Source organism: Oreochromis niloticus, linkage group LG22 (genome assembly GCF_001858045.2).
Source record: "Oreochromis niloticus isolate F11D_XX linkage group LG22, O_niloticus_UMD_NMBU, whole genome shotgun sequence".
Classification (NCBI taxonomy): Eukaryota; Metazoa; Chordata; class Actinopteri; order Cichliformes; family Cichlidae; genus Oreochromis; species Oreochromis niloticus.
In genome coordinates, this window is record NC_031985.2 from 12,701,441 (window position 1) to 12,728,960 (window position 27,520).

The 27,520-nt window shown below is 40.7% G+C and overlaps 1 protein-coding gene across 1 annotated transcript; it reads right to left on the reverse strand.

The window, feature by feature from the left end:
• Positions 1–3,871: 3,871 nt before the first annotated feature.
• Positions 3,872–23,212, reverse strand: LOC100708625 (sodium/hydrogen exchanger 3). Its single transcript, XM_019350284.2, has 16 exons — positions 22,785–23,212; positions 19,316–19,618; positions 18,610–18,770; positions 16,511–16,589; positions 16,143–16,320; positions 15,802–16,022; positions 15,395–15,597; positions 15,192–15,281; positions 15,040–15,110; positions 14,216–14,345; positions 13,945–14,090; positions 13,653–13,773; positions 7,784–7,954; positions 5,658–5,709; positions 5,490–5,573; positions 3,872–5,316 (listed from the first exon to the last, which is right to left on the reverse strand). The coding sequence occupies exons 1-16, from the start codon at positions 23,044–23,046 to the stop codon at positions 5,045–5,047; spliced, it is 2,544 nt and encodes an 847-aa protein (XP_019205829.1). The 5' UTR covers positions 23,047–23,212; the 3' UTR covers positions 3,872–5,044.
• Between the last annotated feature and the right edge of the window lie 4,308 nt (positions 23,213–27,520).

A 27,520-nucleotide genomic window follows, 5' to 3' on the forward strand; every position in this document is an offset into this window, starting at 1 on the left:
ACTATCTTTTATTGAACATTTGATCCACCACATAGATTGTAGGGCATAGCTAGTGCATGTTAACAATATGATTAGCACCTTCAAATTAAGTTTCAAATATCACTAGTGTTCAAAGAGAAACTTTTAGTTTTTAGTTTCCTTTGTTCTTCGTCTGCTAAAATGGTATATTTTAGAAAAAGACAAACCAGATTAAAAGATGCCTCACCTCTCTAAAAACATAGCTTCAGTTTGCTACGTTGCACCTAAACAAAGCACAAGACCTCTGGAACATCCTCATACCAACTATTAAGCATGGTGGTGGAAGATTTGGCCTTGTTTTGCAGCCTGTCAACCATGAACAAAAGTATTCTACATAAGGCCATCTGTCCTACACACAGCAGCAAATCTGCAGCGGAATAACTGAAAAAGAAAAGAAAGAAGGTGTTGCAATGAGCAAAATGCTGTGATCAGATCTTAAGAGAGTTGTGCAGAAATGAATGCCTGCAAACCTCAATGAGTTGAAGCAACATTGTAATGAAGAGTGGTAAAAATTCTACCTGTCGTGATTGTTAATATATATTTTTAATATTATACTTTAACAGTATGCTAGAATTTTGAACCATATAAAGCAGACAGGATAATTTGTGGGATTTCCACTGTTTCATTGAGTCTAACTTGACAAAGCTCTTAGTCCCTCCTCTCCTCCTCCACTGAGGGAAATCCATCAGGAAATACCATCTGTAGGCAGTAACGTCACATCCGTGAAACTTTTTTTCTAAACTATGTACGTCAGGTTTGTAAGTAACACGTATTCTATTTGCATTTTAGCTGTCGTAATTTTCCGTGGTTTGACCTGTTTTGCTCAGGTATTGTAACAGCCAGAGCCAGTCAAAGACACAGTGACACACCTCATGCAAGTTACTTACTCCGTACTGTAGATGTCCCCAGAAATCATTCATATAATTTTACATCTGCCTCAGTCATAAACCTGGGAGTTACAGACTGAATACACAGGTAGATAGAGGAAATTCAGTTATGAAGGCAAATACAAGTAAGAATAGGAAAGAAATGAGGTCTTTATAATAAACAAATTGTTTAAGGATATTGAGAATTACTTTTCACTTTTTGCAATAAGGAAGAGAGGAAGAAATTTAGAGTTTTTGAGAAAAAGCCAGAGCAATTAATCAGATAGGTACTGGATTGTGGGTCTGTAGTGAATGTCTATACATTAGTTAAATTCTATCAAACACTAGGCTCTAAGAGAAAACAGATCAACAACACGGACCCTAACAGCCAGTGGTGTGCATATCCACAGTGTAGCATTTAAAAAAAATAAACTGACTGAAGAAAAGAAGCCTTCTCGTGCCTGTGTTACCTCAGAAGGGCTTTCTACTCTTGCACTTCACTACGTTGTCTGCGACTTTGTGTCCTCAGTCCTGACCAGTGTTGGTCAAGTTACTTGAAAAAAGTAATCAGTTACTAATTACTGATTACTTCCCCCCAAAAGTAATCCCATTACTTTACTGATTACTTATTTTCAAAGTAATTAATTACTTAGTTGCTTAGTTACTTTTTAAAAACACAATTTACAACCTGAATAGGTGATAAAGCGATAGATCTTTCAGCCCAATTCTACTTTTTCTGCATAATCCATCATACAAAATGTAATCAAATGGAAACGTCTCTTTTTAAAACTTTAAATCTTTTAACTTTATGCATCAAGCAAAAACTTAATTATATGCAACATTCTCTGACTGGAAGAAATTTGTTTAACATTTAAACCTATTTTCTGCACATTCCAGCACATAAAATAAAATTTTTTTTGTGTTTACACTCACTCTTTCAAATAGATGAAAGTAAAACACAGCAGAAAATAAATAAAATCAAAGACTCAGCGGTCCTGTTGCTCTATTTTCACCTGTAAAGCAGGAGTGGGGTAGGCGGAGGTTTACCCTGGTGCAGGTGTGCCGCGGCGGTCAGTGGAAGAATCCGCGAGTTTCTCTGTGAATTTCACATTACGTTGTAGCGCACTCGGTGCTTGCTTGGAAGTTAAGGGGGTTTTTTTCGCTGTAAAAAGAAGTTTTCTTCCCACGCACAACGGACACTAATGTTTTTGTCACTTTTTATGGAATCAAACTCAAAGTAAGGTCAGTACTTCCACGCTTTAAACGCTGCACACTCATACTCTCTCCCGCACTCGATATATTATCCATTGTTGATCTGCACACAGCTGTTGTCACGAACGTCGCACTCGCTTACGTCACTGTCATGAGACATTCTCGCAAAAAATCACGGTTTTAGTAACGCAGTAGCAGCGTTCCTACGGGAAAGTAACGGTAATCTAATTACCGTTTTTGCAATACTAATCCCGTACATTACTCGTTACTTGAAAAAAGTAATCAGATTACAGTAACGCGTTACTGCCCATCTCTGGTCCTGACACAGTCTGTGGTCAGCAGTGACTTCAGAAAGGCTAGAAATCCTGGACTCAGCCTTTTATATGTACACTACTCCTCTATGAATAAGGTCATGTATGAGTGTGTGGCTGAAGAATTAAAGAAGGAGTAAAAGATGCCATTCAGTGACATTTGAAACATTCATTACTGCGTTTGTAGTTTCCGGTCCCTCCATTCCAGTTTCTCATGATATTGTTAGGGTTGTTGAATGAATACCTTTAGTTTAGAAACATATCCACCAGCTTCACTCCTTAGTAATGATTGACACCGACATTACGCAGTCTTAGTTAAAGACTCCCTTGAAATTATGTAGCACTTTTCTACTCTGTTAAGCACTCAGAGTTATTTTTACTACAAATCTCATTCTCCCAATCACACATGTACAAATGCAATGTTCACTATCCTGCCCAAATATACTTCAGCATGCGGAATGAGGAGCAGGGATCCCCCCAGTGACCCTCTGATTGGTAGAGGATCTGCTCTCCCGCCTGAGACAAAGCTGCCCCTAAAGAAAAAGAAATAACAAAGCTGTCCTAAAGCATCCCCTAAATGAACTCCTACTGTTATATCATGGAGCAGTGACTTCAGAGGGGCACAAAACCCTCCTGACTCAGTTAAGAAGCTTAATCATTTGTTTTGTCTTTTGTTAGAAATATGTTTTTTTCATAATTTCTTTTTAACATTAATTGCAACGTATGCTCATAATTGAGTTGATACACTCCTCATTAAAGGGATACAAGCACTAACCCCACCCTGTGAAGGGTGTACCAACACAGAGCAGAACAGCTACCTGAACACTACTCCAGTAGGAACCTGGAGACCTGGTTCCAGGAGAATAACCTCCTCCTAAACATCAGCAAGACTAAGGAGCTGATTGTGGACTTCACTACAAAGCAGGCAAGGAATTACAAGCCCCTCATCATCAGTGGCACGCCAATGGAGAGAGTGGACAGTTTCCGATACCTGGGTGTCCACATCACTCAGGACCTGACATGGTCCTGTCACATCAACACCCTGGTTAAGAAACCCTGTCAGCGTCTCTTCTTCCTCAGAAGACTTAGAGACTTCCATCTGCCACTGAGGGTGCTCAAGAACTATTACTCCTGCACCATCGAGAGTGTCCTGACGGGAAACATCTGCACCTGGTTTGGGAACAGCACCAAGCAGGACAGACGAGATCTGCAAAGAGTGGTGCGCTCAGCCGAACGCATCATTCAATCAGAGCTCCCTGACCTGCTGTCCATCTACGCCAAGCGGTGCAAGACCAAAGCCAGGAAGATTATGATGGACCTCTCCCATCCCAACAATGGACTCTTCTCACTGTTGAGGTCTGGGAAGCGCTTCCGCTCCCTTAATCTCTTTCTGATATTTGCACATTTTTACAGTAAATTTCTATGTTAAATCTGTAAATTTTGTAATAACCTGTAAATTGTAAATACTGTAAAACCACTGTCATTTAATGGTCGGGCATTGCACAGCTACAAGCATTTCACCTCATGTCATACTGTGTATGGTTGTGTGTGTGACAAATAAAATTTGAATTTGAATTTGAACTTTTTTTTTTTATTTTTTTTACCTAAAAATGCAGCCAATGCCCTGGGGCCTTTGGTACAACAATCAAAAATACTACTAAAACTAAAATGACAGAATAATCAGTTGTGTGATATCACACAAATTATTTGTGGCAGTGTAAAAAATAGTTTGTCTGCCACAAGAAAGAGAAGAACACCACAGGCCTAAACCCTGCAGGCCTGACAGCAGGAGGTGTATCGCTGCTCGTGTTTTCCACCTGGAGACAGACAGCGTTTACATTGCAATCTGGCTTTAGAAGATTTTTAGCAGTAATTGTGACAATAACACACACAGCAAAACAACGACTACACTACACACTTGCTACACACTCCTAACACACTAAACGTCACACATCTCAAAACTCGCTGTTGATATTTCTCTCTTTCGCTCGCTCTTTCGCACCGCCATCACTCCCAAAATTTCCCCCTTTTGCTTAACAACCAAATTCCATGTGTTGCCATATAATTTTTTTTGACTAGTCAACATGGTACATTTTTTCCTCCAGTAGGAATGGGGAAGGGGTGGCATTTTTTCCAATTTATTTCGTGCTGTTCTTAGAAAATGCCTTTTACCGTTTCTTCCTGCACTAAACATGACGATGGTATTCAGAAAAAAGCATTGCGTATGTTTTTTTGCATCATAACTCTGTTTTAATTGGCCTATCGATACAATTTAACATTGGCATAAAGTTTTAAGTCTGAACTTTAAGTTGAAATGGAGACTCAGCGTGGCTGATGCTTGTTGCTATGTCAGCTTAAATTGGTCATTTGATTTGGAGGTGCGGATTATATGACAGTGTTCAACATATCCTTTATGATGAAGATAAAGGATATGTTTCAGTGCAGTTTTTCCAAGTGAAGGGTGAACCTAAAAACAGCAGGGGGCCTTTGAAGAATACAAATGTTTTGTGAAGAAACACAGAAGCTAAACACATGGAAAAGAAAACAGTATGAGAGTAGATGGTTAATTAGTCTGAGATTTGTTTTGTGTCTTTGTTCCAGGTTCAGATAGAACAAGGTGTTGGGGTTGGGATCCAGTTACATGTGGCCACTGGGAGGAGGAGGGGGAGGAGGTGTTGGGGGAGGTTGCAATTGATCATTGTTCATCTGCTTTGTGTCAGTAGAGCGAGTGCTGATACGAAGAAGGCCCAGGCGGCGCATTTTGATCGGTGAACTGGGCGGGCTTGCCTGGCCTCGCAGTGATGGAGCCACCATGCTGCTGTCAAGCTCACCCTCTGCCAACCAATCAGGGGTCTGCAATGAATCCATGGGGTTCAGATCTGACACAAAGGCTGAGTTCTCAATCCCACCTTGACGAAAGAAAAAAAACTGAATTAGTACCTCAGGGTTCAATATTGGGGACATTGCTATTCTCTGCATTACATTTTAATACAAGTGACACTGATATTGGCTGCTCATCCCTTGCAGCTGTGGTCTGTTTTCTCTCAGTTTCATACAGGATGTAGAAAGTAGATTATTTTACCTCCTGGTCTGGAATCTCTCATGGGGAAAGAAGGGTATGGCAAGTCATAGCCAGAAGCGCTATCTCCCTCTGAGAACTCAAAGTCTAAAGATGAAAATGAGAAAATTAGTTCACTAAGATTTTAAATCTGAAAACAACAACAACAACAAAACAAGCCGACATACAAACCTTCATCACACGAATAGAGTTTAGTCTGGCTTACTGACTTTCCTTTTGGCATCTGTAACAGGAGAAAGAGCCATTTGATCACACGCTATGTTTCAAAAAATGGAAGGTGAAGTAAAAAAGAAACAAGACCAACACCCTTAACCATGTTACGAGCATTGATGTTACATAGTTTGTCTAGCAGAGGGCACTCTGCAACTTTTCTGATGGCAACAAACATGTTTGCAACACCACAAACAACAACCAGCTGAATTGAGGAAAGTTGGATGAAGTGTAAATAATTAGACATAACAAATGTATTATTACTAGCGTTTCATGTATCTGAAAGGAAAAATGGTGGTATATAGGAATATTTAATATTTTAAAAAGATTTGTGTAGATATTGGCATTGAAATCTTATATCAACTCTGATAATAAACCACCACCTGTCCGGGGGCCTTTCTGTGTGGAGTTTTCATGTTCTCCCCGTGTTTGTGTGGGTTTTCTCCGGGTTTCCTGGCTTCCTTCCACAAAGACATGGAGTTAGTGGGGTTATGTTAAGTGGTAATTCTAAATTGCTCATAGGTGTGAATATGAGTGCGAATAGTTGTCCGTCTCTATGTATGAGCCCTGCGATGGACTGGCAACTTGTCCAGGAAGTACCCTGCCTCTCGCCCTGCGATAGCTGTGATTTCTCCAGGCCCCCCACGACCCAGACAAGGATAAGCTGAAGAGAATGGATGCATGAAATTATTCTCTTCTGCAAAACATGATAAAAAAACAAAAGCTCTGAAATATCAAATTATGTCTGCTAAAAGGGTATAATCCGAGTTTTGAAAAACAGTAATGATTTGCGGGTAGCGCCTTAATTTTATTCACAATAAAGTATAAAACTTTTGCCATTTTAAGAAAAATATTAGCTCATGTTGAATTGGATGACAGCAACACAAAAAACTTTGAACAGGACAACTAAAGGCTGGAAAACTAAGTGACACCAATAAGAAAAGCGTAGAGGAACATTTCGCAACTGATTAAGTTAAGCGGCAGCAGGTCAGTAACATGACTGGAAGGAAAAAGAGCACCTTAGATAGGCAGTGTCTCAGAAGCAAAGATGGGCACAAATCTGCAAAAAGCTGCGTCTACAAATTGTGGAATAACTTCACAATAATGTTCCTCAACGTAAAATTGTGAAGACGCTGAAAATCTCAGCATCTATAGCACATAATATAATCAAGAAATGTAAAGGATCTGCATTAAAAACAGGCACAATTCTGCCATCGAAATCACTGCATGGGCTCATTAACACTTAATCAAGTTAATCAACAAATGCAGGTCAAAGCTCTGTCATGGAAAGAAGAAACCATTTGTGAACATGATCCGGAAACTTCTGTCTTCTGTGGACCAAAGTGTCATGGTCCTGAGTTTTGGACTGACCAGATGACATGTTTTTCAGGGAATGGCTTGCATATTTAAGCAAGACCATACTGCTTGTACAACAACATGGTTTCATAGAAGAGTTTGGGTGCTGAACCGGCCTGCCTGCAGTCTAGAGCTTTTACACACTGAAAACATTTGGAGCATCATGAAACAAAAAATGCAACAAAAATGACCCAGAATTGTTGAACATTAGACAAGAATAGGAAAACATTTTTCTTCCCAAAGTCCAGCTGCTGGTTCTCAGTTTCCAGAAGTTTATGTACTGTTCTGTGTGCTGGTACACAGTGGTAAACATGGACATGTCCCAACTCTTTTGAGATGTATTGCTACCATCAACTTCAAAATAAATATCTTTCTTAAAATTCTACATTTTCTCAGTTTAATTTCTCAGTTTAAACATATGATATGTTTCATGATTCTATTTTGCTCTATTCTGAATAAAATATAAGTTTATGAGATTTACAAATCATTGGATTTTGTTTTAATTTACATTTTATACAACTTCCTAACTTTTTTGGAATTAGATTTGTACTAAAAATGCAAAAATGTACTTTTACTATTTACTATTTTGTACAACAGAAAACAGAACTGAAAATAAAGACTCAGTAAGGGCCGTATTTGCAAAAGACACTTTTCTTCTTCACTGAACCTCACAAAGATATAATCAGCTCTTTGCTCTTTGTGGTAAACTCATTCCCTCTCTTTCTCTTTACCTTCTGCTGGTGTTCCTTCTTTGTGTGCTTGATGACTGTCTTTGGTGAACCGCCCATCTTTGCAGACTGGAATGAATCCATTCGGTTCTTCATGGTTCTCTTGAGGATCTCCTGGACTTCTTTCTCATCTTTGTTGATTATGAAATCGCTGCGACTGAACCCGTGACGATGCTATAAACAAGAGGATGAGAAGCCAGTCTGTTACTCTTTCATAAAACAAAACATTAAGACCATGAAGTCAAGCTCAGCCACAGTCCAGGCAAATCAGCTGGTCTCAGCGCTGATCGAATAGCTGATGTGCTTCTACAAATATAAATCTCAGGCAGCTTTGAGGTGCATTAAACTGCTCAGAGTTGCATCTGTAACTTTGCTGTGCCTGACTTGATCAGTTGCATCTGTTGATGCTGATCCCTGGAGATATCTTTTTTTAAACTACAGTGGTCCTGACAGACATGTATTTATTTTGTATTAGTTTTATTAGTTTAACCTTTAAAGAGACCAGTTGAATAACTTTTCATATCTTTTCACAGGAACTGACTGATTGGTGTGACCAGGATACAAGTAAAGTGTTATATATGCATTTTATTGTTTTGTGGTTTTGCATTTTGTGATTTTATTTTATTTTAATTTTGCCAAAAATGCCTAAAATGCCTAAAATGACAGAAGGAATTTTTTTAATATTACACATCTGCAATCAACATGTTGAAAATGTTGACAATGTTTTCTTAAATAGAAAGATGGAAATAACAAAAGAAAAAAAGAAAAAACAAAAGAAACATCTGAACTATGATGGCTACATTACAATTTGTTGTCATTCAAAGTATAATAAAGTCAATGCGTAAATACCTTTGTCACTTAATGGTTAATAAGAATTGCACAAATGAGAGGTATGTTCTTTTTCTAACTTCGCTCGGTGTTTCACTATGGGAATCGCCTTGGCGTGACCAACTAGGGAAGCTCCAATGACACCATGTCTGTTGAGCCGTGCTCAGGGCTCCGCCCCCTCAGTCTAACATGGCTGACTGGCCCCTCCTAACTCATTCTCACTTTCTTCCCGTGAGAAACTACTTTGAGCTCCCTCAGCGTGTCCAGGCTAACTTGATTAACTGCTTAACAGTTCTCCCGTGGTGTCCCGTGTAGGAGTATCACGGCTTATCTTTAGCTATGAGGGTGTTCAGCAAATGTGTGGAGGAAACGCTGTATCCAGTAAGGAACAGCAGCATCAGAATATTGTCTTACATAGACGATTATCTAATATGCTCACAATTGTTGAGCAGGCAATCAAAGACTCCGGTGTGGTAAAGAGTCACCTCATGGAGCTCAGTTTCACAATCAACCTGGAAAGAGTCCCTTGAAACCCATACAGAGTATATGGGGCTCAGAATAGACTTCATCTCTTATCTTGTCCGCAGGGACCTTCTGTCTCTGGCACACAGGAGATATACCCTCCTCACCCAGACCAGGTCGCTCTCTGGACCTGGCCCATGAAAGGTGGAATTTGAATGTGGCAGGCCTGCCTCCGAAGGTTATTGATACGATTCAGAATGCTAGACCCTCCTCCACCCATTCCATTTACAGTTGTAAATGGGGGGTTTTTGAAGAGTTGTGCTATGTAAAGCAGTTAATCCCTTTTCAGTGTCTTTCAGTTGACACTGACTGCAGTTTATATATACTATATATAAACTAAATATAAATTTTATATACTATAAAGGCTTATTTGGAAGCTATCTCAGCCTGCCACGTGGAGTTTGGTGATAAACCTGCAGGTCAGCACCCTCTTGTATGTTGCTTCACAGGGGAGCATGTTGAAAGCTCCGAGTCTATAGACCACTGGTCACTTTATGGGATCTGTCAGCCATTTTAGACACCCTCTCCCACCACCCTTTTGAGCCTATCGGGGCAGTGGGGTTGAAGTTTCTCTCTCTTAAGACCGCTCTGCTCTTGGCTCTAACCACAGCCAAGTGAGTTAGTGAATTACAGGCTTTGTCTATTCACACCTCTTCTTTACAGTTGACTCCTGGACTCACTCAAGTGTGTCTGAGGCCTTTAGAGTACCTGTATGATGTTTCCATCATACACCTGTATAAAGTAGAGCTGCTGGCTCCCCCCCCCCCCCCCCCCCCCCCCCCCCCCCACTGTTTTCCTTGGAAAAGGAGCAGAGGGTGGACCTTGGGGACTAATGTCTGTGAAGGTTCTCAGTCATCCAGGTCATCGTAGTCAAAGGAGTTTGCAAAGAAAAGCGTCTGGACTTCTTTGAGTTGCTTGAAGACGTTTCACCTCTCATCCGAGAAGCTTCTTCAGTTCTAAGGTCAAATGGCCGAGAGTCCCAGATTTAAACCCAGTGGGAGTATCCCCCCAAAGAGGGACAAAGGACCCCCTGGTGATCCTCTAATCACATGCGACAAGGTGTGAAAGCGGGTGTGGTACCTAATCAGCCAGGGTTTCGGGTGAGCTCATTGTGAAACCTGGCCCCACCCTATCATGTGATTTCCTGAGGTCAGATGGCCCAGGATGTGAGTGGGCGTTAAGGCGTCTGGGGAGGGAACTCAAAACTGGATTATAGATGGCAGACAGTTGGTGTCGTAAACCACCGCCTCTGTTCAAAGATGGTCGCTCACAGTGGACATAGATGGCCTCTTTCACTCCTCTTTCAAACCATCTGTCCTCTCTGTCCAATATGTGAACATTGGCATCCTCGAAAGAGTGACCTTTATCCTTAAGATGCAGGTGGACTGCTGAGTCTTGTCCTGTGGAGGTGGCTCTTCTATGTTGTGCCATGCGCTTGTGAAGTGGCTGTTTGGTCTCTCCAATGTAGAGGTCCGGGCATTCCTCACTGCACTGTACAGCATACACCACGTTGTTCAGTCTGTGTTTTGGAGTTTTGTCTTTCGGGTGAACCAGTTTGTGTCTGAGTGTGTTGCTGGGTCTGAAGTACACTGGGATGTCGTGCTTGGAGAAAACTCTCCTGAGTTTCTCTGATACACCGGCTACATAGGGGATGACAATGTTGTTGCGTCTGTCTTTCTTCTCCTCCCTCGCTGGTGTCTGATCTTCTTTTCTGTGCCTCTTTGCTGACTTTATGAACGCCCAGTTAGGATAACCACATGTTTTCAGTGCTTCCTTTACATGTGTGTGTTCCTTCTTTTTCCCTTCAGGCTTAGAGGGAACAAGTTCTGCCCGGTGGTGTAGGGTCCTAATTACTCCAAGTTTGTGTTCCAGAGGGTGATGGGAGTCAAAGAGGAGGTACTGGTCCGTGTGTGTGGGCTTCCGGTAAACTTCAATGTTGAGGTTGCCATTCTCTTCAATGTGCACAGCGCAGTCCAGGAAGTCTCAGCCACCCTCTCCAGTGCCAAAGTCCCTCCGTCTAACCTCACACTACAAGAAAAGAAGGCCGTCGCTTCCCTGAGCAAAGACCACAACATCACTATATTACCAGCGGATAAGGGAAGGTGCACCGTGGTCCTAAACACAACAGATTACCACACAAAGATCACTACTCTCCTCAGTGACAACAACACCTACGAAGCTTTAAAACGAGACCCCACAAGCAGCTACAAAAAGAAAGTTATAGCTTGCCTTCAAGACCTTGAAAAGGACAAAATCATTGACCGCCTCAAATATCACCGGCTTTATCCAGGGGATGCCATACCCTGCATTTATGGACTTCCTAAGATCCACAAGGAAGGGGTCCCACTCAGACCCATAGTCAGTAGCATAAACTCAGCCACTTACAACATTGCGAAACACCTTGCTACCATCCTGGCACCTCTCGTGGGGAACACCCCACACCACATCAAGAACTCCACCGACTTCACCGACAAGGTCCAGAAACTTACCCTGGATCCAGATGAAACCATGGTGTCCTTTGATGTAGTCTCTCTCTTCACTTGCATACCCACCACGGAGGCAGTGGAGACTGTCAGAAAACGACTACAAGAAGACAGCTCCTTGGAAGACAGGACCAACTTCACACCCGATCAGATCTGCACACTGTTAGACCTCTGCCTTACCACAACATACTTCAAATACAACGAAGGCTTCTACAGACAAAAACATGGCTGTGCCATGGGCTCCCCCGTGTCACCTATTGTAGCCAACCTTTACATGGAGGAAGTGGAAAGAAAGGCTCTTGGCTCTTTTAAAGGGAGAGTACCCAGCCACTGGTACAGATATGTAGACGACACCTGGGTCAAAATCAAGACACAAGAAGTGGAATCCTTCACTGCGCACATTAACGCCGTGGATAAAAACATCAAGTTCACCAGGGAAGACACTAAGGATAACTGTTTGCCTTTCCTGGACTGCGCTGTGCACATTGAAGAGAATGGCAACCTCAACATTGAAGTTTACCGGAAGCCCACACACACGGACCAGTACCTCCTCTTTGACTCCCATCACCCTCTGGAACACAAACTTGGAGTAATTAGGACCCTACACCACCGGGCAGAACTTGTTCCCTCTAAGCCTGAAGGGAAAAAGAAGGAACACACACATGTAAAGGAAGCACTGAAAACATGTGGTTATCCTAACTGGGCGTTCATAAAGTCAGCAAAGAGGCACAGAAAAGAAGATCAGACACCAGCGAGGGAGGAGAAGAAAGACAGACGCAACAACATTGTCATCCCCTATGTAGCCGGTGTATCAGAGAAACTCAGGAGAGTTTTCTCCAAGCACGACATCCCAGTGTACTTCAGACCCAGCAACACACTCAGACACAAACTGGTTCACCCGAAAGACAAAACTCCAAAACACAGACTGAACAACGTGGTGTATGCTGTACAGTGCAGTGAGGAATGCCCGGACCTCTACATTGGAGAGACCAAACAGCCACTTCACAAGCGCATGGCACAACATAGAAGAGCCACCTCCACAGGACAAGACTCAGCAGTCCACCTGCATCTTAAGGATAAAGGTCACTCTTTCGAGGATGCCAATGTTCACATATTGGACAGAGAGGACAGATGGTTTGAAAGAGGAGTGAAAGAGGCCATCTATGTCCACTGTGAGCGACCATCTTTGAACAGAGGCGGTGGTTTACGACACCAACTGTCTGCCATCTATAATCCAGTTTTGAGTTCCCTCCCCAGACGCCTTAACGCCCACTCACATCCTGGGCCATCTGACCTCAGGAAATCACATGATAGGGTGGGGCCAGGTTTCACAATGAGCTCACCCGAAACCCTGGCTGATTAGGTACCACACCCGCTTTCACACCTTGTCGCATGTGATTAGAGGATCACCAGGGGTCCTTTGTCCCTCTTTGGGGGGATACTCCCACTGGGTTTAAATCTGGGACTCTCGGCCATTTGACCTTAGAACTGAAGAAGCTTCTCGGATGAGAGGTGAAACGTCTTCAAGCAACTCAAAGAAGTCCAGACGCTTTTCTTTGCAAACTCCGTTGACCTTGGGGACTAATGTTGACAGAACAGCTCGATTCAGGAAATCAGATCAGCTGTTTGTTTCCTGGGCCTCTCCTTACAAGGGCAGGCCCTTGTCATGCTACAGGCTAGTTCTTTGGATAGTAGAGGCCATAATAGCACTAAGGGCTTGCAGGCCCCCAGGGGACTCCGAGCTCACTCTACTAGGGGTATGGCCACATCCTGGTATTTGTTCAGAGGTGTATCAGTCCAGGGGGCCCTGATTACGGCTTGACAGGTCTGTCATAGACAGGTGTGGTGTCATTGGAGCTTCAGTCACTTTGATCATGCCAAAGCAATTCCCACAGTGAAGCACCTCACTCTGTTATCAAAGAACCAGGTATTACGTTAAGTAACCCATTCCTGTATGGTGATCTATTTTAACTAAATGAAAGTCCAGCAATAAGCTGCTTTAGTAAGCCCTTCATGTAATGACTGAATGTGCTCATTACCTGATCCCTGCTCTTGTAGAGATGCTGATCCAGAAGGTGGTGAGCGTTAACTGCCTCAGCTTCCGTCATAGCCTTCATGGTGTGCTTGTGCATTTCCACACTCACTGATGGAATATGCTCTCTAATACAGAAGAAGCCAATCGTGTCAGTGATTTAAAGTAATACCAGAATATTAAAAGGGCTATCTCAACTCTGGTTTCCATTTTAAAAATCATCACCACCCAATTATATACTGGCTTGTAAGTCTGCTTTTAGCTCCCCTCTTATTATCAGAAAAATCCAGATTGTTCACCTCATAGTGGACGTTGCACGGTGACCATTTGACATGTTCGCCCTCATGTCAGGCATGTCCTCTGAGTATTCACTTTCAAACTTTTTCCTGAAATTAATAACGACACTTTCTTTACGGATAAATTCCAGTGAGCCTCTACGCTCGGCCTGCAAAAGAAGACGACAGAGCTTTCTTTACGTGTGACAATCTTATTAGTTTTCTTTAATGAGGACTTCAGCAAAATATACTTAAAAGTGCAAAATATACTTAAAAATGTACAAATGATGCTCACTTCAGCCACGTATTCCATGGCATCCTTGAGGTTAAGCTGATGGAAGACATTAAAAACTTCATCTTGTTTCTTCCTTGCAGATGGCTTCATCAAAATCCTCGACATCCACTTCTCCTCAAAAGACTTCCACCTTAGCAAAAAGAAAACAGATCACTGTAGCCTATTTTGAATGAAAAAGCATTTTGAATTTATGTACCAAGTCTTTTCTATGGAAGCCCGTTTCCGCAATAAAAAAAAAAAAGCCTCCATAACTTGATATTTCGAGTTATTTTCTCAAAATTTTGACTTATTAACTCGAAATTTCGACTTATTAACTCAAAATTTTGAGAAAAGTAACTCGAAATTTCGAGTTAGCGCTGCCAGTCAATAATCTACGTGAATGATGTCATTTCCTTGTTACCCGGAAGCTGAAGCCCTCAGGTACGAATGCTTCAGCTAAGCTACCAGTATTACATCCAGTCATGAATGCACAGATTGCTGAGTATTTTCAGCGTAACTTAAAAATTGATGAAATCCTTCTGTTATTAGCTGAATCACATGGCGTTACTATCAGCAAACGTACTCGCGAAAGCGCCAGTTTGTTGCGATCCGGTTTTTCTGCTCTGATTGGCAGAGCTTACTCGAAATTTCGAGCTATTAACTCGAAGTTTTGAGAAAAGTAACTCAAAATTTCAAGTAATGTTTCTCCAAATTTTGAGTTACATTTCTCGAAATTTCGAGTTAATAAGTCGAAATTTCAAGAAAATAACTCGAAATTTCGAGTTATGGATACTTGTTTTTTTCATTTTTTGAGTGGCGGAAACCGGCTTCCATACTTTACATACTTGCTCCTCAAGTAGTTGTGTCCTATTTGTCCTGATATGTCTTCTATGGCAACCAGAGTGTGATTAAACATCTAAAGAAAGGAGAAGGACTCTAATAACTGGACAGAAAATGGTTGTGTAGGTGAAACATGAGATGTTTTTTTGAGATTTACCTTGTTTGTCATTTTTTCTAGGAGTGTGAGCTCATTCACTTCAGCTCTCTTTACTTTCAGCCACGTGACCAGAGGTTTCATCGTTATTCCCTGCAGCAGTGTGAAGCAGTAATGTGCAAACCTTTAACTCTAATGCAGACTGTGTAAAAAGATAGAAACTTATGTACACATTAGCTGATTAACAAAAGCCAAAATTTCACTACCTGCCAGATGACAGTGAAGTACACCACAATGAGTGTAGTGCAGACCATCAGGTTTTTCTCTTTTATCTTGTTTTCATCCAGCATCCCAGCCAGGCCATACGCAACAGCTCCTCGTAGGCCACCGTAGCTCATAATCACCTGATCTATGAATTCCAGCGGGACCAGCCTGTACCTGTTGAGGATCCAGGTGAGGAAAAACACACCTGCAGTACAAACACAAACACACAAAGTTATTTAAAGACTTTACATCGTCGTGCCTTTGTGATGTATTTTAGGGAAATTATGCATCCTTACAAATTAGTGTCAGTGCATCTTGGGAGCAGCAGCAGCAGAAAATGTCTTTGCATAACACACAAACTTTTTAAACCACAATGTGTGTGTGTGATAGCAAAAGGACCAAATCTCACCAATGAATCTATACACAAAGACGAAGAAGACTGTGAGGAGGATGAAGCCCGTGTTCCAAACCCAGATAACCTTATCGATGGCCGAGATACCGAGGAAAACAAAGATGATGGTTTCTGATCCATTGGCGAAAACCTTCATGGCATATTTGACAGTTTGGACTGAATGCTCATGCATGTTTGCTCTGACGTACTTCTGACATAACACACCGCAGAAGACAGTCCTACAGAAGGAAACACAAAAGTAAACTTTGTGCATCTAAATATGTTTACTACATTTTTACATATAGAAAATGGATACAGACATAATAAAACAAATGATATTTCAATTGTGAAATACTCACGAAAGGATAGCAGACAGAGAAAGCATCTCAGCAGTCAGGTAGGAAAGGTATCCCATGACAAAGATGAAGCCTGGCTCGATGATCTGGATGTTTTTTGTGAATCTGGTCAGAAGTGAAATTAGTATGCCGAATGCTATGCCCACAAGGGAACCACCAAATGCAACCACAAAGAAGGAAACTGTGGAGAGAGAGTCCCAAAAAGCAAATTCTGTTCATCGGGATGTATCGTTTTCAGTGGGAGAAATGTTTCTTCACTCATGCAAGTGACTTCTTCACTCAGCCCTAGTTTATAAGGTTGGGGAAACCTGTAATCAGCTGCATGCACTGATAAATTCTATATTAACAGCTTAATAAATGTCATGTCTTACCTATTCCTTTAACAATTTCTGCAACATCAATTTGGGATCCTCCCAGTGACACAAATCCATCAAAAACATTGAAGAGCACCTAAGAGATGTGGAAGAAGAATTAATGACTGGTCATTTTGTAAAAAAATGTTGTCCAGACTTGTCCATTCTAGCTTGTAGCAATCAACAGGAGATAAACTTCCATCACATTCTCACCATGGCAACGCCTTTTGATTTAGGTGAGGGTGTTGAGCATGCAGAAGACGGGATACAAGACAAATTCTTGTTAATGGACTATTACCCATGCTATTCTCACAGTGGTGAAATTAGACATTACAAGGACTGCTTAATGTACTGGGTCACAAAAATATGTGCTAGATATGTGGATGTATCCGATGTGACGGTCCATAAGGAAATAAGCGATCTCCTGAAAGTACAGATCCAATGAATTCTAATGGGGAATATTATGATCTTATTGTGTTGACCATTTGTTTTCTCATATGCACTACCATCGGGTTGTATCTAGATATGTTCAGGAAGAGTTTTATAGTACTATACCCAAGCAGTGTTGCTACTTGCATTGTGAAAGCGAAGTGAAAGTGATCTCAGGTGATGTTGTTCATCTCCTCCCTTCACCCCAAGGGGGTCATATATAATTGTTGGGGTTTTCTCTTCTTTTCTTTTTTTTTTGTAGTATTGTGGGGTCTTTTCCTTACAATATCACGTGTGTTATGAACTGGCTGTGTGCAGGCAGGAAAATGGGAGGGAGACGCTGACATAAATACACAGAAGGATAATCAGGGAAGTGAGGACACACGGGGAACACAGCTGACACAAATTAACATGACACCACAGGGGAAGCAAAACGAGATTATGCTGAACATGGAAACACAAGGCCTTCACAATAAAACAGGAAACTGGGGAACATGACACAGGAGTGGAGGAGAGACAGACGAGAGGGGGCGAGGGGAACCCGAAGGAGCATGAGGGAGACAGAGTGGAGATGAGTGAGACATGATTGAATGGAGAAACATGGATAAACATGGAATAAACCACAAGGAGGGGAAACAAGGCACAAGAACTCATACAAACACATAAACACAGACGCACAGAGGAAGACACGGGGCAACGACACATGGGGAAATGACTAAATAATCAATGAACTAAACAGGGACCATAAGAAACTCAAAACTGGATAACCAGGCACTATGGAAATAAACGTAAGACTAGCAAAGAGACATTATACAAAGATCATAATACAAAATGACAAAAACACAGGGAAACTCAAAACGCTGGGTCAAATGACCCAGGACCATGACAAGGAACCTTGAGGCAACTGTTGTGATTTAGCGCTGTATAAACGAAACTGAATTCAATAGATTGAGATGTGTGGCATGACTTTAAAAAGGTGGTTTATGCTCGAAAACCCTCCAGTGTGGCTGAATTACAACAATTCTGCAAAGATGACTGGACCAAAATTCCTGCACAGTGCTGTAAAAGACTCATGTCCAGTTATCGAAAACATTTGATTGCAGTTGTTGCTGCTATGGGTGGCCCAACCAGTTAATTAAAATTGGAAATCAGGAAGGGGTCAAACACTTTTTTACACCACTGTACATAAATGATTCCATCTTCTTCTTAGTCCTTGTCAGACTGTTTACTCTCCCAGTGTGTTCCCTAGTGTTTCTCCTGCTCCTTTTGTTAATGTTACTTTGTTGATGGACTTTGTTGGACTTTTTATCAACCAATAAAGGTGTGTTTTCTGTTTATTTCTTCTTTTTCTGCATATCTGCATCTTGGTCCTCATCTTAACACTCCAAACGTGTCTGCAAGCACTGCAAACTCATGACATCTCAGGCTTTATTCACCTAATTTTGAGACTATTGAGGACCAGATATTATTTACTCCATGTCCTGATATGTAAAAGAGTTATTTTCCTCTCACCATGAGTGTACATTTACAAAGACGAAGGAAGGAGCAAAGAATTCAGGAATGAGTGTGTTTACTTCCTTTATTCTTCATGTCTATAAAATGTACATTCCTATGATGGATGTCTCAGCAAACTCACAAACTGTTATGCTACTTAAGTAATGCTAAACAAAGCGATGAAGCATACGAACCACTGTTACGCCGTCGTTGAGCAGCGACTCTCCAAACACTATGATAAAGAGGACACCGTTAACTTGGACCTGCTCAAACACAGCGATGACGGCCACGGGGTCCACAGCAGCCATCAGACTGCCGAAAAGAAGATACTGCAGCAGACCGATGTCCAGGTCACCTGTACAGATCCATAGATAGGATATACTTTTAAATTTTGCTCAAATGTACTGTAGCTGTGATCAATCTGCCACTTTGCTGCAAACTGAAATATATCACCATAAAATGCTGTGAGATTTGGTAAAACATTCTCATTTATTAGTAGGATAAGTCCTACTAGGATAAGTCCATGACAAATCTCTCTATAGGCTCATCCAGCGGCAGTAGCCAGACTCAGTATTCTTAAGCCAAAGGAATAAGGGATCAGGCAAGCCCTGAGCTCTATTAAACACAGGGACATGTTTAGTTGTTGCACTCCCTTTTCTGCCAGGAATCAGCATTAAGGGAGGGGAAAGTTTACAGTCCGATAAAGTTTAAGAAATATGGAATTGCATAGTTTATTTTTAAATTTCTCTTTCTTTCACCTCGATTGTCATTATAATCCTTTAGTACATTAAACAACACTACAAATATGCTTTCAGTCTAAATATCCCAAAAAGGACCCTTTCCTTTATGTGAGCCGTGGCAGCAGGTTTGAAATGAAACAAAATAAAAATCCTCTCTTACCCATGAGTCCTCCCATGTGACACCCCCACAGCGACAGCCCCAAACTGGCGGCATTCCAGCAGGTCCCAATGACAGCATAGACCAAGATGGCACCCAGGTTGGTAAAGAACAGTTTGTTTGGCATGTGGTAGCCTGCGTCCAGAATGACTTGAGGCAACAGGAAGTAGAAGAAGACTGTCGGGGTCAGCATGAAGGTTTGCACCTTGTCTGCACCCCAAATCATTCCACCCAACATGAAACCGAAGCAGATGAGCAGGGCGCTCTCGGGTATGACGCTGGTGACATGATGGTTGGACTCAATGACTGAGAGGAGAAAAAAAAGATCAATACAGGGACAAGAACCATCAATCAACAGTAACAACCTTTGAAACAACCTTTGATTTTAAGCCAGTCTGCTTGTAGTCAGGTTGGAGCTGGCAAACATTCAAACCTTCACTGGACTGTAAGTAAACCATAAATATAAAACTCCAGTTGATCATTTGCAACTGTGCAATAATTTATTCATAATTAGGGACTGTGGACAGATATATAGCAGGTAAAATAAGTATTGAACACGTCACCAGTTTTCTAAGTAAATACATTTCTAAAGGTCCTACTGAGATGAAATGCACCAGATTTTGGTAACAACCCATCCAATCCACATATGCAAAGAAGTCAAACTATAGATGTCCAGAAATTAAGTCTTTTGTAATAATGAGGAATGACATGGGGATAAAGAATTGAAAAGGTGTAGAATGGGTGTTGCAAAGAGCTATGAAAAGTCATGACGGCAGCTGTAATCTATCAGTAATTACAAAGCAAATTAATATGACCTGATTCAGTCTCACCTGATGGCCTATTAAAAATGGTTTCCTTACCAAGGAGAGGCAGAGAAAACACCGCACACAGGAGAAAAATCTAATGATGGGTAAAACCACTGAGGTCTCTCAAGACCTTCACAACCTTATTGTTGCTAAACACACAGATGATATTAGTTAAACTACTAATGTCTAAACTACTTAAGATTCAAGTAAGCAGTGTTGGGCCCTAATCTGGAAGTGAAAAGAACATCATTTTAGCATAAACCAGCCATCACCAGGTGCTCCCGGCAAGATTTCAGACAGAGTCGCGAAAAGTATTATCAGAAGAATTTTCCATCCAAGACTTTAAACATGCAGAAGCATCTTTAAAGTTTGGTGAACAACATTTAGACACGGCTGTGAAATACTGGGAGAAAAAAGTCTGGATGATGAAAATGATGATGAAATGAAACAAGGGTTGATGTTTTAGCAAGACAATGATCCCAAACACACAGCCAAGAAAACTCTCAGTTGATTTAAGAGAAAGAAAACAAAGATGCTAGAATGGCCCAGCCAATCCCCTGACCTGAATCCAACTGAACATTTATGGAAAGAACTAAAGGTCATAGTTCATAAAAGGAACCCAGTGAACCTTCAGGATTTGAAGACTGTTTGTGTGGAAGAATCGGCCAAAATCACACCTGAGCAACGCATGCAACTAGTTTCTCCATACTGGAGGCATCTTGAAGCTGTCATTGTCACCAACAAAAGCTTTTGTAAGTATTAAATATATTTCAGTTAATGTGTTCCACACTTTTCCCCTGTGTCATTTGATTTTATTATATATAACTGAGGATCATCATTTAGCCTAGAAAAATAGTTTGTCACTTTATAAGAAAGCCCTTTGTAAAGCTAGAACATCTTACTATTCATCATTGATTGAAGAAAATAAGAACAACCCTAGGTTTCGGTAGTCAGAGCAATGTTGAGGCAATCATCCCTTTAACGTTAACTAGTAACGACTTAAAGAACTTATTCACAAATAACATTTTAACCATTAGAGAAAAAATTACCCATAATCATCTCACAGACATAACATTTTGTACAGCTACTTTCACTATCATTGATACTGAGTCTTTTTCTGATCTTTCTGAGTTCACTTCAGTAATTGCTTCCTCCAAATCATCCATGTATCTTTTAGACCCCATTCATAAAATACTGCTGAAAGAAGTCTACCATTATTTAATGCTTCAATCTTAAACTTATCTCTAATAATCGGCTATGTACCACAGACCTTCAAGCTGGCTGTAGTTAAACCTTTACTTAAAAAGCCATCTCTAGACCCAGCTTAGCTAATTATAGGCCAATCTCCAACCTTCCTTTCATATCAAAAATCCTTGAAAGAGTAGTTGTCAAACAGCTAACAGATCATCTGCAGAGGAATGGCTTATTTGAAGCGTTTCAGTCAGGTTTCAGAGCTCATCACAGAACAGAAACAGCTTTAGTGAAGGTTACAAATGATCTTCTTATGGCCTCTGACAGTGGACTCATCTCTGTGCTTGTCCTGCTAGACCTCAGTGCAGCGTTTGATACTGCTGACCATAATATCCTATTAGCGCGATTAGAGCACGCTGTAGGTATTACAGGTACTGCGCTGCAGTGGTTTGTATCATATCTATCTAATAGACTCCAATTTGCTCATGTAAATGAAGAGTCCTCTTGACACACTAAGATTAATTATGGAGTTTCACAGGGTTCAGTGCTAGGACCAATTCTGTTTACATTATACATGCTTCTTCTTTCAGGCAGTATCATCAGAAGGCATAGCATACATTTTCATTGTTATGCCGATGACACTTAAAGATATAAAGACGATGGATGACCTCTAATTTTCTATTTCTAAAATCTGATAAAACTGAGGTTATTGTAATCGGCCCTAGAAATCTTAGAAATATGGTATCTAACCAGACTCCTACTGTGGACGACATTACTTTGGCCTCCAGTAACACTGTGAGGAACCTTGGACTCATTTTGACCAAGACATGTCCTTCAACGCACATATTAAACAAATATGTAAGACTGCTTTCTTCAGTTTGCGCAATGTCTGTAAAATAAAAATATCCTGTCTCAGAGTGACGCTGAAAAACTACTTCATGCATTTTGTTTTTTGCTTCCAGGCTGGACTACTGTAATTCATTATTATCAGGATGTCCTAAAAACTCCCTGAAAAGCCTTCAGTTAATCTGAAATGCTGCAGCAAGAGTACCGACAGGGACTAGAAAGAGAGAGCATATTTCTCCTATATTGGCTTCCCTTCATTGGCTCCCTTTTAAATGCAGAATTTAATTTAAAATCCTGCTCCTCACATACAAGGTCTTGAACAATCAGGCCCCATCTTATCTTAATGACTTTATAGTATTATTAGAGCGCTTCGCTTTCAGACAGCGGACTTACTTGTTGTTCCTAGAGCATTTAAAAACAGTATTTTTTAATAAATATTTTTATACATTTTGTGAGCTCTTACTTTACAAATAATTAAAAGAAATAAACAAATGAACCAGTGACAAAAATAGATGATGCGAATAACCTTAACTACACACAACATCTTAAAAAGTTCTTGGCTGCAGAGGCGTTTATGATAGATGTTGGGAAAGAAGAGTCTTTCATGAACTGGAATTTGCAAGACTTACTGAGTTTGCCGAGCCAGGCAACCAGGATCCACACGGCCACCAGGTACGGTGCAGTGATGTGATGCCACTTCCAGGACACAATACGCAGTGTAGTGATGGCTGCCGCTCCATAACCACCATCTCCAGTTGCGTTAGAACTTGAGCCCGTCCCAGTGTCTCTTTGTGTGTTTTGGGTTTCTGCTTCTTCACTCGGCAGGCTCAAGCCTCCACACGCCATCAGAAACACGCAGAGAAAAAGTTTAAATAGCCAAGAAGTTGCCATTCTTGGGCAAAATGCCTTAAAACTTCAATCAAACTGTTATTTAGACTGTTGACACAAATGCTCTGGTCTCATTCCCTTTGCTGTGCCTTCTCCTTCTCACTCAGCTCACTCTCATTGTCCTCCAACATCTACAATCTTTTATCAGTTCAGAGCATAGTATCCACTCTCTGCTTTCCTTTCTGTGAAAAGGATACAGCTTTTCACAGCAGGTGAAGCTCAGCCCATTATGATGTTGGTCTTTCTCCTCCCACTTGTGTACCCAGATCAATCAGTGTGGCCGCTTCACTCACTGGAATAATTAAAGTCTGTAAATGTCTTTACTACCAAGTTTTCACTAATAGTTAAATTCTCTGATGGAGTTGATTAAAATATTTTGGAAGAACCTCCTTATTTACATACTTTTAAAGCTCTTTATAAGTTTAATTGTATTATAGATAACAAACCTTGATATGAGCTTGTTTGAAGCAGGTGTAGTGTATGTGCACTTATCCATTCAAAAGAAAGAAAATACTGTAACTTTGGCCACCAAACATATTTTTTTTTCCTAGGTTCACACTTAGTATGGTGTTATGACAGGAACATTTACAGTCCCATATCATCTTAACCCTCGTGCTGATCTTTTTATCAACTTAAGTTCTTGTGAACATTACAGTTTTTGAACAGCTTATGGCCTATATGTCTGATTAATCTGAGTTTATATGCCTTGAATTTGAGTTCTAAAAAACACAATTTCACTTTGACTGTAAGCAATAATCAGATGAAATATAGCATACTGTTGATCACAGGCCACTTTGGGTCAAAGTTACCAAGAACATTTGTTTTCATACAGTTTACAATTTTTACACAGTCATATAAAGTAACAACTGTTTTAACCGAGAATATTTTATTTATGCATGGAGGAAATTATCCCAAACTACACTGGGTTCTGACACAGCTCCTGAAATTATTATCTTATGTCCCTTGAGACCTTCAATCAATCTCCAGAACCACAAATTTCACTTGGCTCTTTTCAGGAACACTGTCTGCAGGTTTCCCAGTATAAACCTGTATATTTCAGCTATATCTTGGCCTGGCAATACATGTTGCCCATTTCTTTATGCCATAGTTAGACTGCTTACTTGACATATACTGTTTGAAAGGTCAGCGTCCACTAAAGCAACCAGATGCTCATCCACTGCGGATGAGCATCAGGATAAAAATTGCTTGCGCTCCTCACACTGACGAGTTGTCTTATTGATGACGGCCAGCTAGGTGGTGGATTCAGAACCTTCCTGCTGTGAGGCAACAGTGGTAACCACTGCACTACTGTGCTACCTAGTTATAGCTATTTATTAGAAAGTTAAAGACAGAAATTAAAGTGGACGTTTAATATTATGCTATTTTTCTTCTACTGGGGGTTGGTGCAGCCTCTACTGTTCAAAACAAGCTGTTCCTCTGTCTTTAAGCCAACTCTCTCCTGATTGGTTTATATGGAGAGAAATTTGCCCCAAAAGTATTAGAAAACATGATCTGCAAGCATAAACTAAGATTTATAAATGTGTACAGTGATTTGGGTGTCACTTTTGAGGACTCACAAATGTGCGCTCCAATTCACACAAATATAAAGCAATAAGCAATTTGAACAGAGTTTGTAAGTTCAACTTCACAAATCAGATCATTCTTGCTTTCAAAATGTTTCCTGTACGTACAAATGTCTAAAAATATTTGTTGCAGTCTTTCCTGAAGTCAGAAGTCTTCGGCTCTCAGCTAACATCAGGTTAGATGATGGCAATCTGTGTGTAGATTAAACCAGAAGCTTAAGAATTTTGGGAGCAAGATTAAAGAGGGGAACAAAAGAAGATATATGTAATCTATAATGTTTATAAATGTATGTTTATAGTCATAAAAATAACAGAAAAATGATGATAATTATTTATTGAGCACTTTTCAAAATTCACGCTTCAAAGTCGTTCACGAGGGCAGTGAATCAAACACAGCATAAAAAAATCAGCTCTGAAAGAAGTGTCATGAATTGTGGAGGGTAGGACTGCCGAGGACCCAAATGAACAAAGTAGATCCCAAAATCCAATACATCTATTATAAAACATATTCGTAACCAGTGCACAGAGGCTAAAACAACCCAGTTCAGAAACACTAGCTTTGATTTTCAGAATTTGTTAGAACAGTGTCTTTATTATTACAGCTATCCAGACAGGTTGTTAAGGAAGAAGGAAGAACTGTTTTATTGAAAACCATAGTGAAGAGTGGACAGGAAAGCAGGAAGGCACACGCCATAGTGCCTCAGGTCAGAGTCGAACCCGAACTGCTGCATTTAGCCATGCAGCATGTGGTCGCCCACACATCCTGTGGGCTAAATTGACAACTGTAAGACCCGCCTTAATGATATCTTTTAATCTTTCTTGTAAAGCACTTTGAACTGCCTCTCTGGAATATGCAGTGAATAAATTCTGTATTAAGATAAGATAGCCTGTATTAGTCCCAGAGACGGGAAATCCACATTGTTATATCAGCAAAGTACACAGCCACATACATATGTGTGTGCAAAAAGTCATCTCTTGAAACCTTTAAACTCATTAAAGTCAATGATGATGTTTTTTCTATGATATAAATCTGAACCTGTGTAAAACCTGAGGAACAAACACAAATGTTGCTTCTCAACATTCTTCACATATGTAGTTAAATATTTCTGACTGACCTTCTGGTGGGCTGTCATTGTTTCAGGGAAAGTAAGACATTTGAGAACCTTTCTCACATTTGGTAAGAGGGCTTCATAAGACAGATCACAAAGGCTTTCCCCTGCAGTGCTAAGTGTTTTTGCCCACTGTTCAATAGCATAGGCAGGCTCTTGGACAAGTGTTTTGTGTGCAAGCTCCAACAGGACTTCGCATCGTAGGTTGTTGGCAACCTTCTGCAGCTGTAATTGTCACACATTGCCACATTGCTAACACTGTATGCTCAGATTCAGGCATGAGCTTAAGGAAATTCTCCACGATATCACTCTTCACATATCCAAAGGCAGCTTGTTCCAGAATGGCAGGCGCAACTTTCTCAAGGAGAAATTTCTCTCTAGCCCATCTGAATGCAATGAATCTACCCACACTCTCCTACTCCTGTTGCCCAAAATCATACCTTAAGAAGGGCACTTTGTGAATATTTTCAGTGGTGGACTGGTCATAGAATTCTTTTCAGAATTCTAAAAGACAATCTCTTGTCTTTTAGAATTCTCAGATCCATTAGAAACACCTCCTCCCAGGCCGGTGACAGAATGAACTCCAGCCCGTTATTGTATTCCAAGACTGGTCAATACCTGCATTATGGATTTTTAGCCATGAGTGGCCTGTACCAGTCGTGTGCCAGATGCATCAATGATAAACAGACTGAGAAACTCATAGTGATTATATGATAGGACCAGAGAAACAGGTGAGGCTTTTTGAGTGATATTTGCAAGATGTAAGCACTGTTTAGAGCTGAAACCTGAAGAGGTTCGGGCAGGCTCTTCAACAGAATTCCTGGCTGATAGGCAAACAGGGCATTGAGAAAACTCTGCTTGGTGCTGAAGTCCACTATGGCACTGAGAAGTCCCAGAAGAGTGGTTAAATATCCACACAGAATTCTTCCAGAAACTTGCTGATGGCTACCAAAAGTATCTTGTCTAGATGCAACTTGCTAAGGGACATTTAACAAAATATTAGGTGGGTATATTTGCATATTGTATATATATTGTATATTTGTGTATTTTGAGCATGTATGTATCTGTTTGACCTTGAGTGCATTAGACAAAACCTAAATTCAGATTTTCTGAATTTATATCAAACACACAATTTTTCGAGTCAATAAAGATGTGTATATGTGGATTGCCCCATACTCTCCCTCCCCACTCTCCCCCAGTTTAAAAAAAACTTCTCTGTCTGTCAATCAAATAGAGACAAAAATGTTTCAAAAAATAATGCTTTTTAAATTGGTTAATATCTGAATACAAACAAATCTAGAAAGGTCAGGGAACACAACCTCGGCCTATTTACCAAATCCATTCATATCTTTTTAGATGAGCTCTAAAGGACACCATAATTATGCCTACATTTTAATTCTCTTTAACCCACCTGCAAAAACCTGATGAGTCAGTTTTATATTCTCTTTAATGAGGACGGCATTAACTTCAGGGAAGTCCGAGGTTTTTCCCCAACAACTTACTGTTTATGAGTAAACTAGCTGCCTTAGTTGTTAAGCTCTTTTGAGATAGGTCTGAGACATTTATCCAAGGTTGCTGGTCATCGAAGGGTTTCTGTAACAGTTTAACATTTGACCATTGCTTGAAAAAACCAGATCAGCACAAGGCTGAGACAGAAATTAAATAACTAACAATTTGATATTACCAGAACTGCCTTTATGTGAGTAACTTACACAATAACAATGAGGGATAATTGGGAAACTTTCAGGGAAAGCCCTGTCTTGTTAGGAGTGACTGTATCCATCC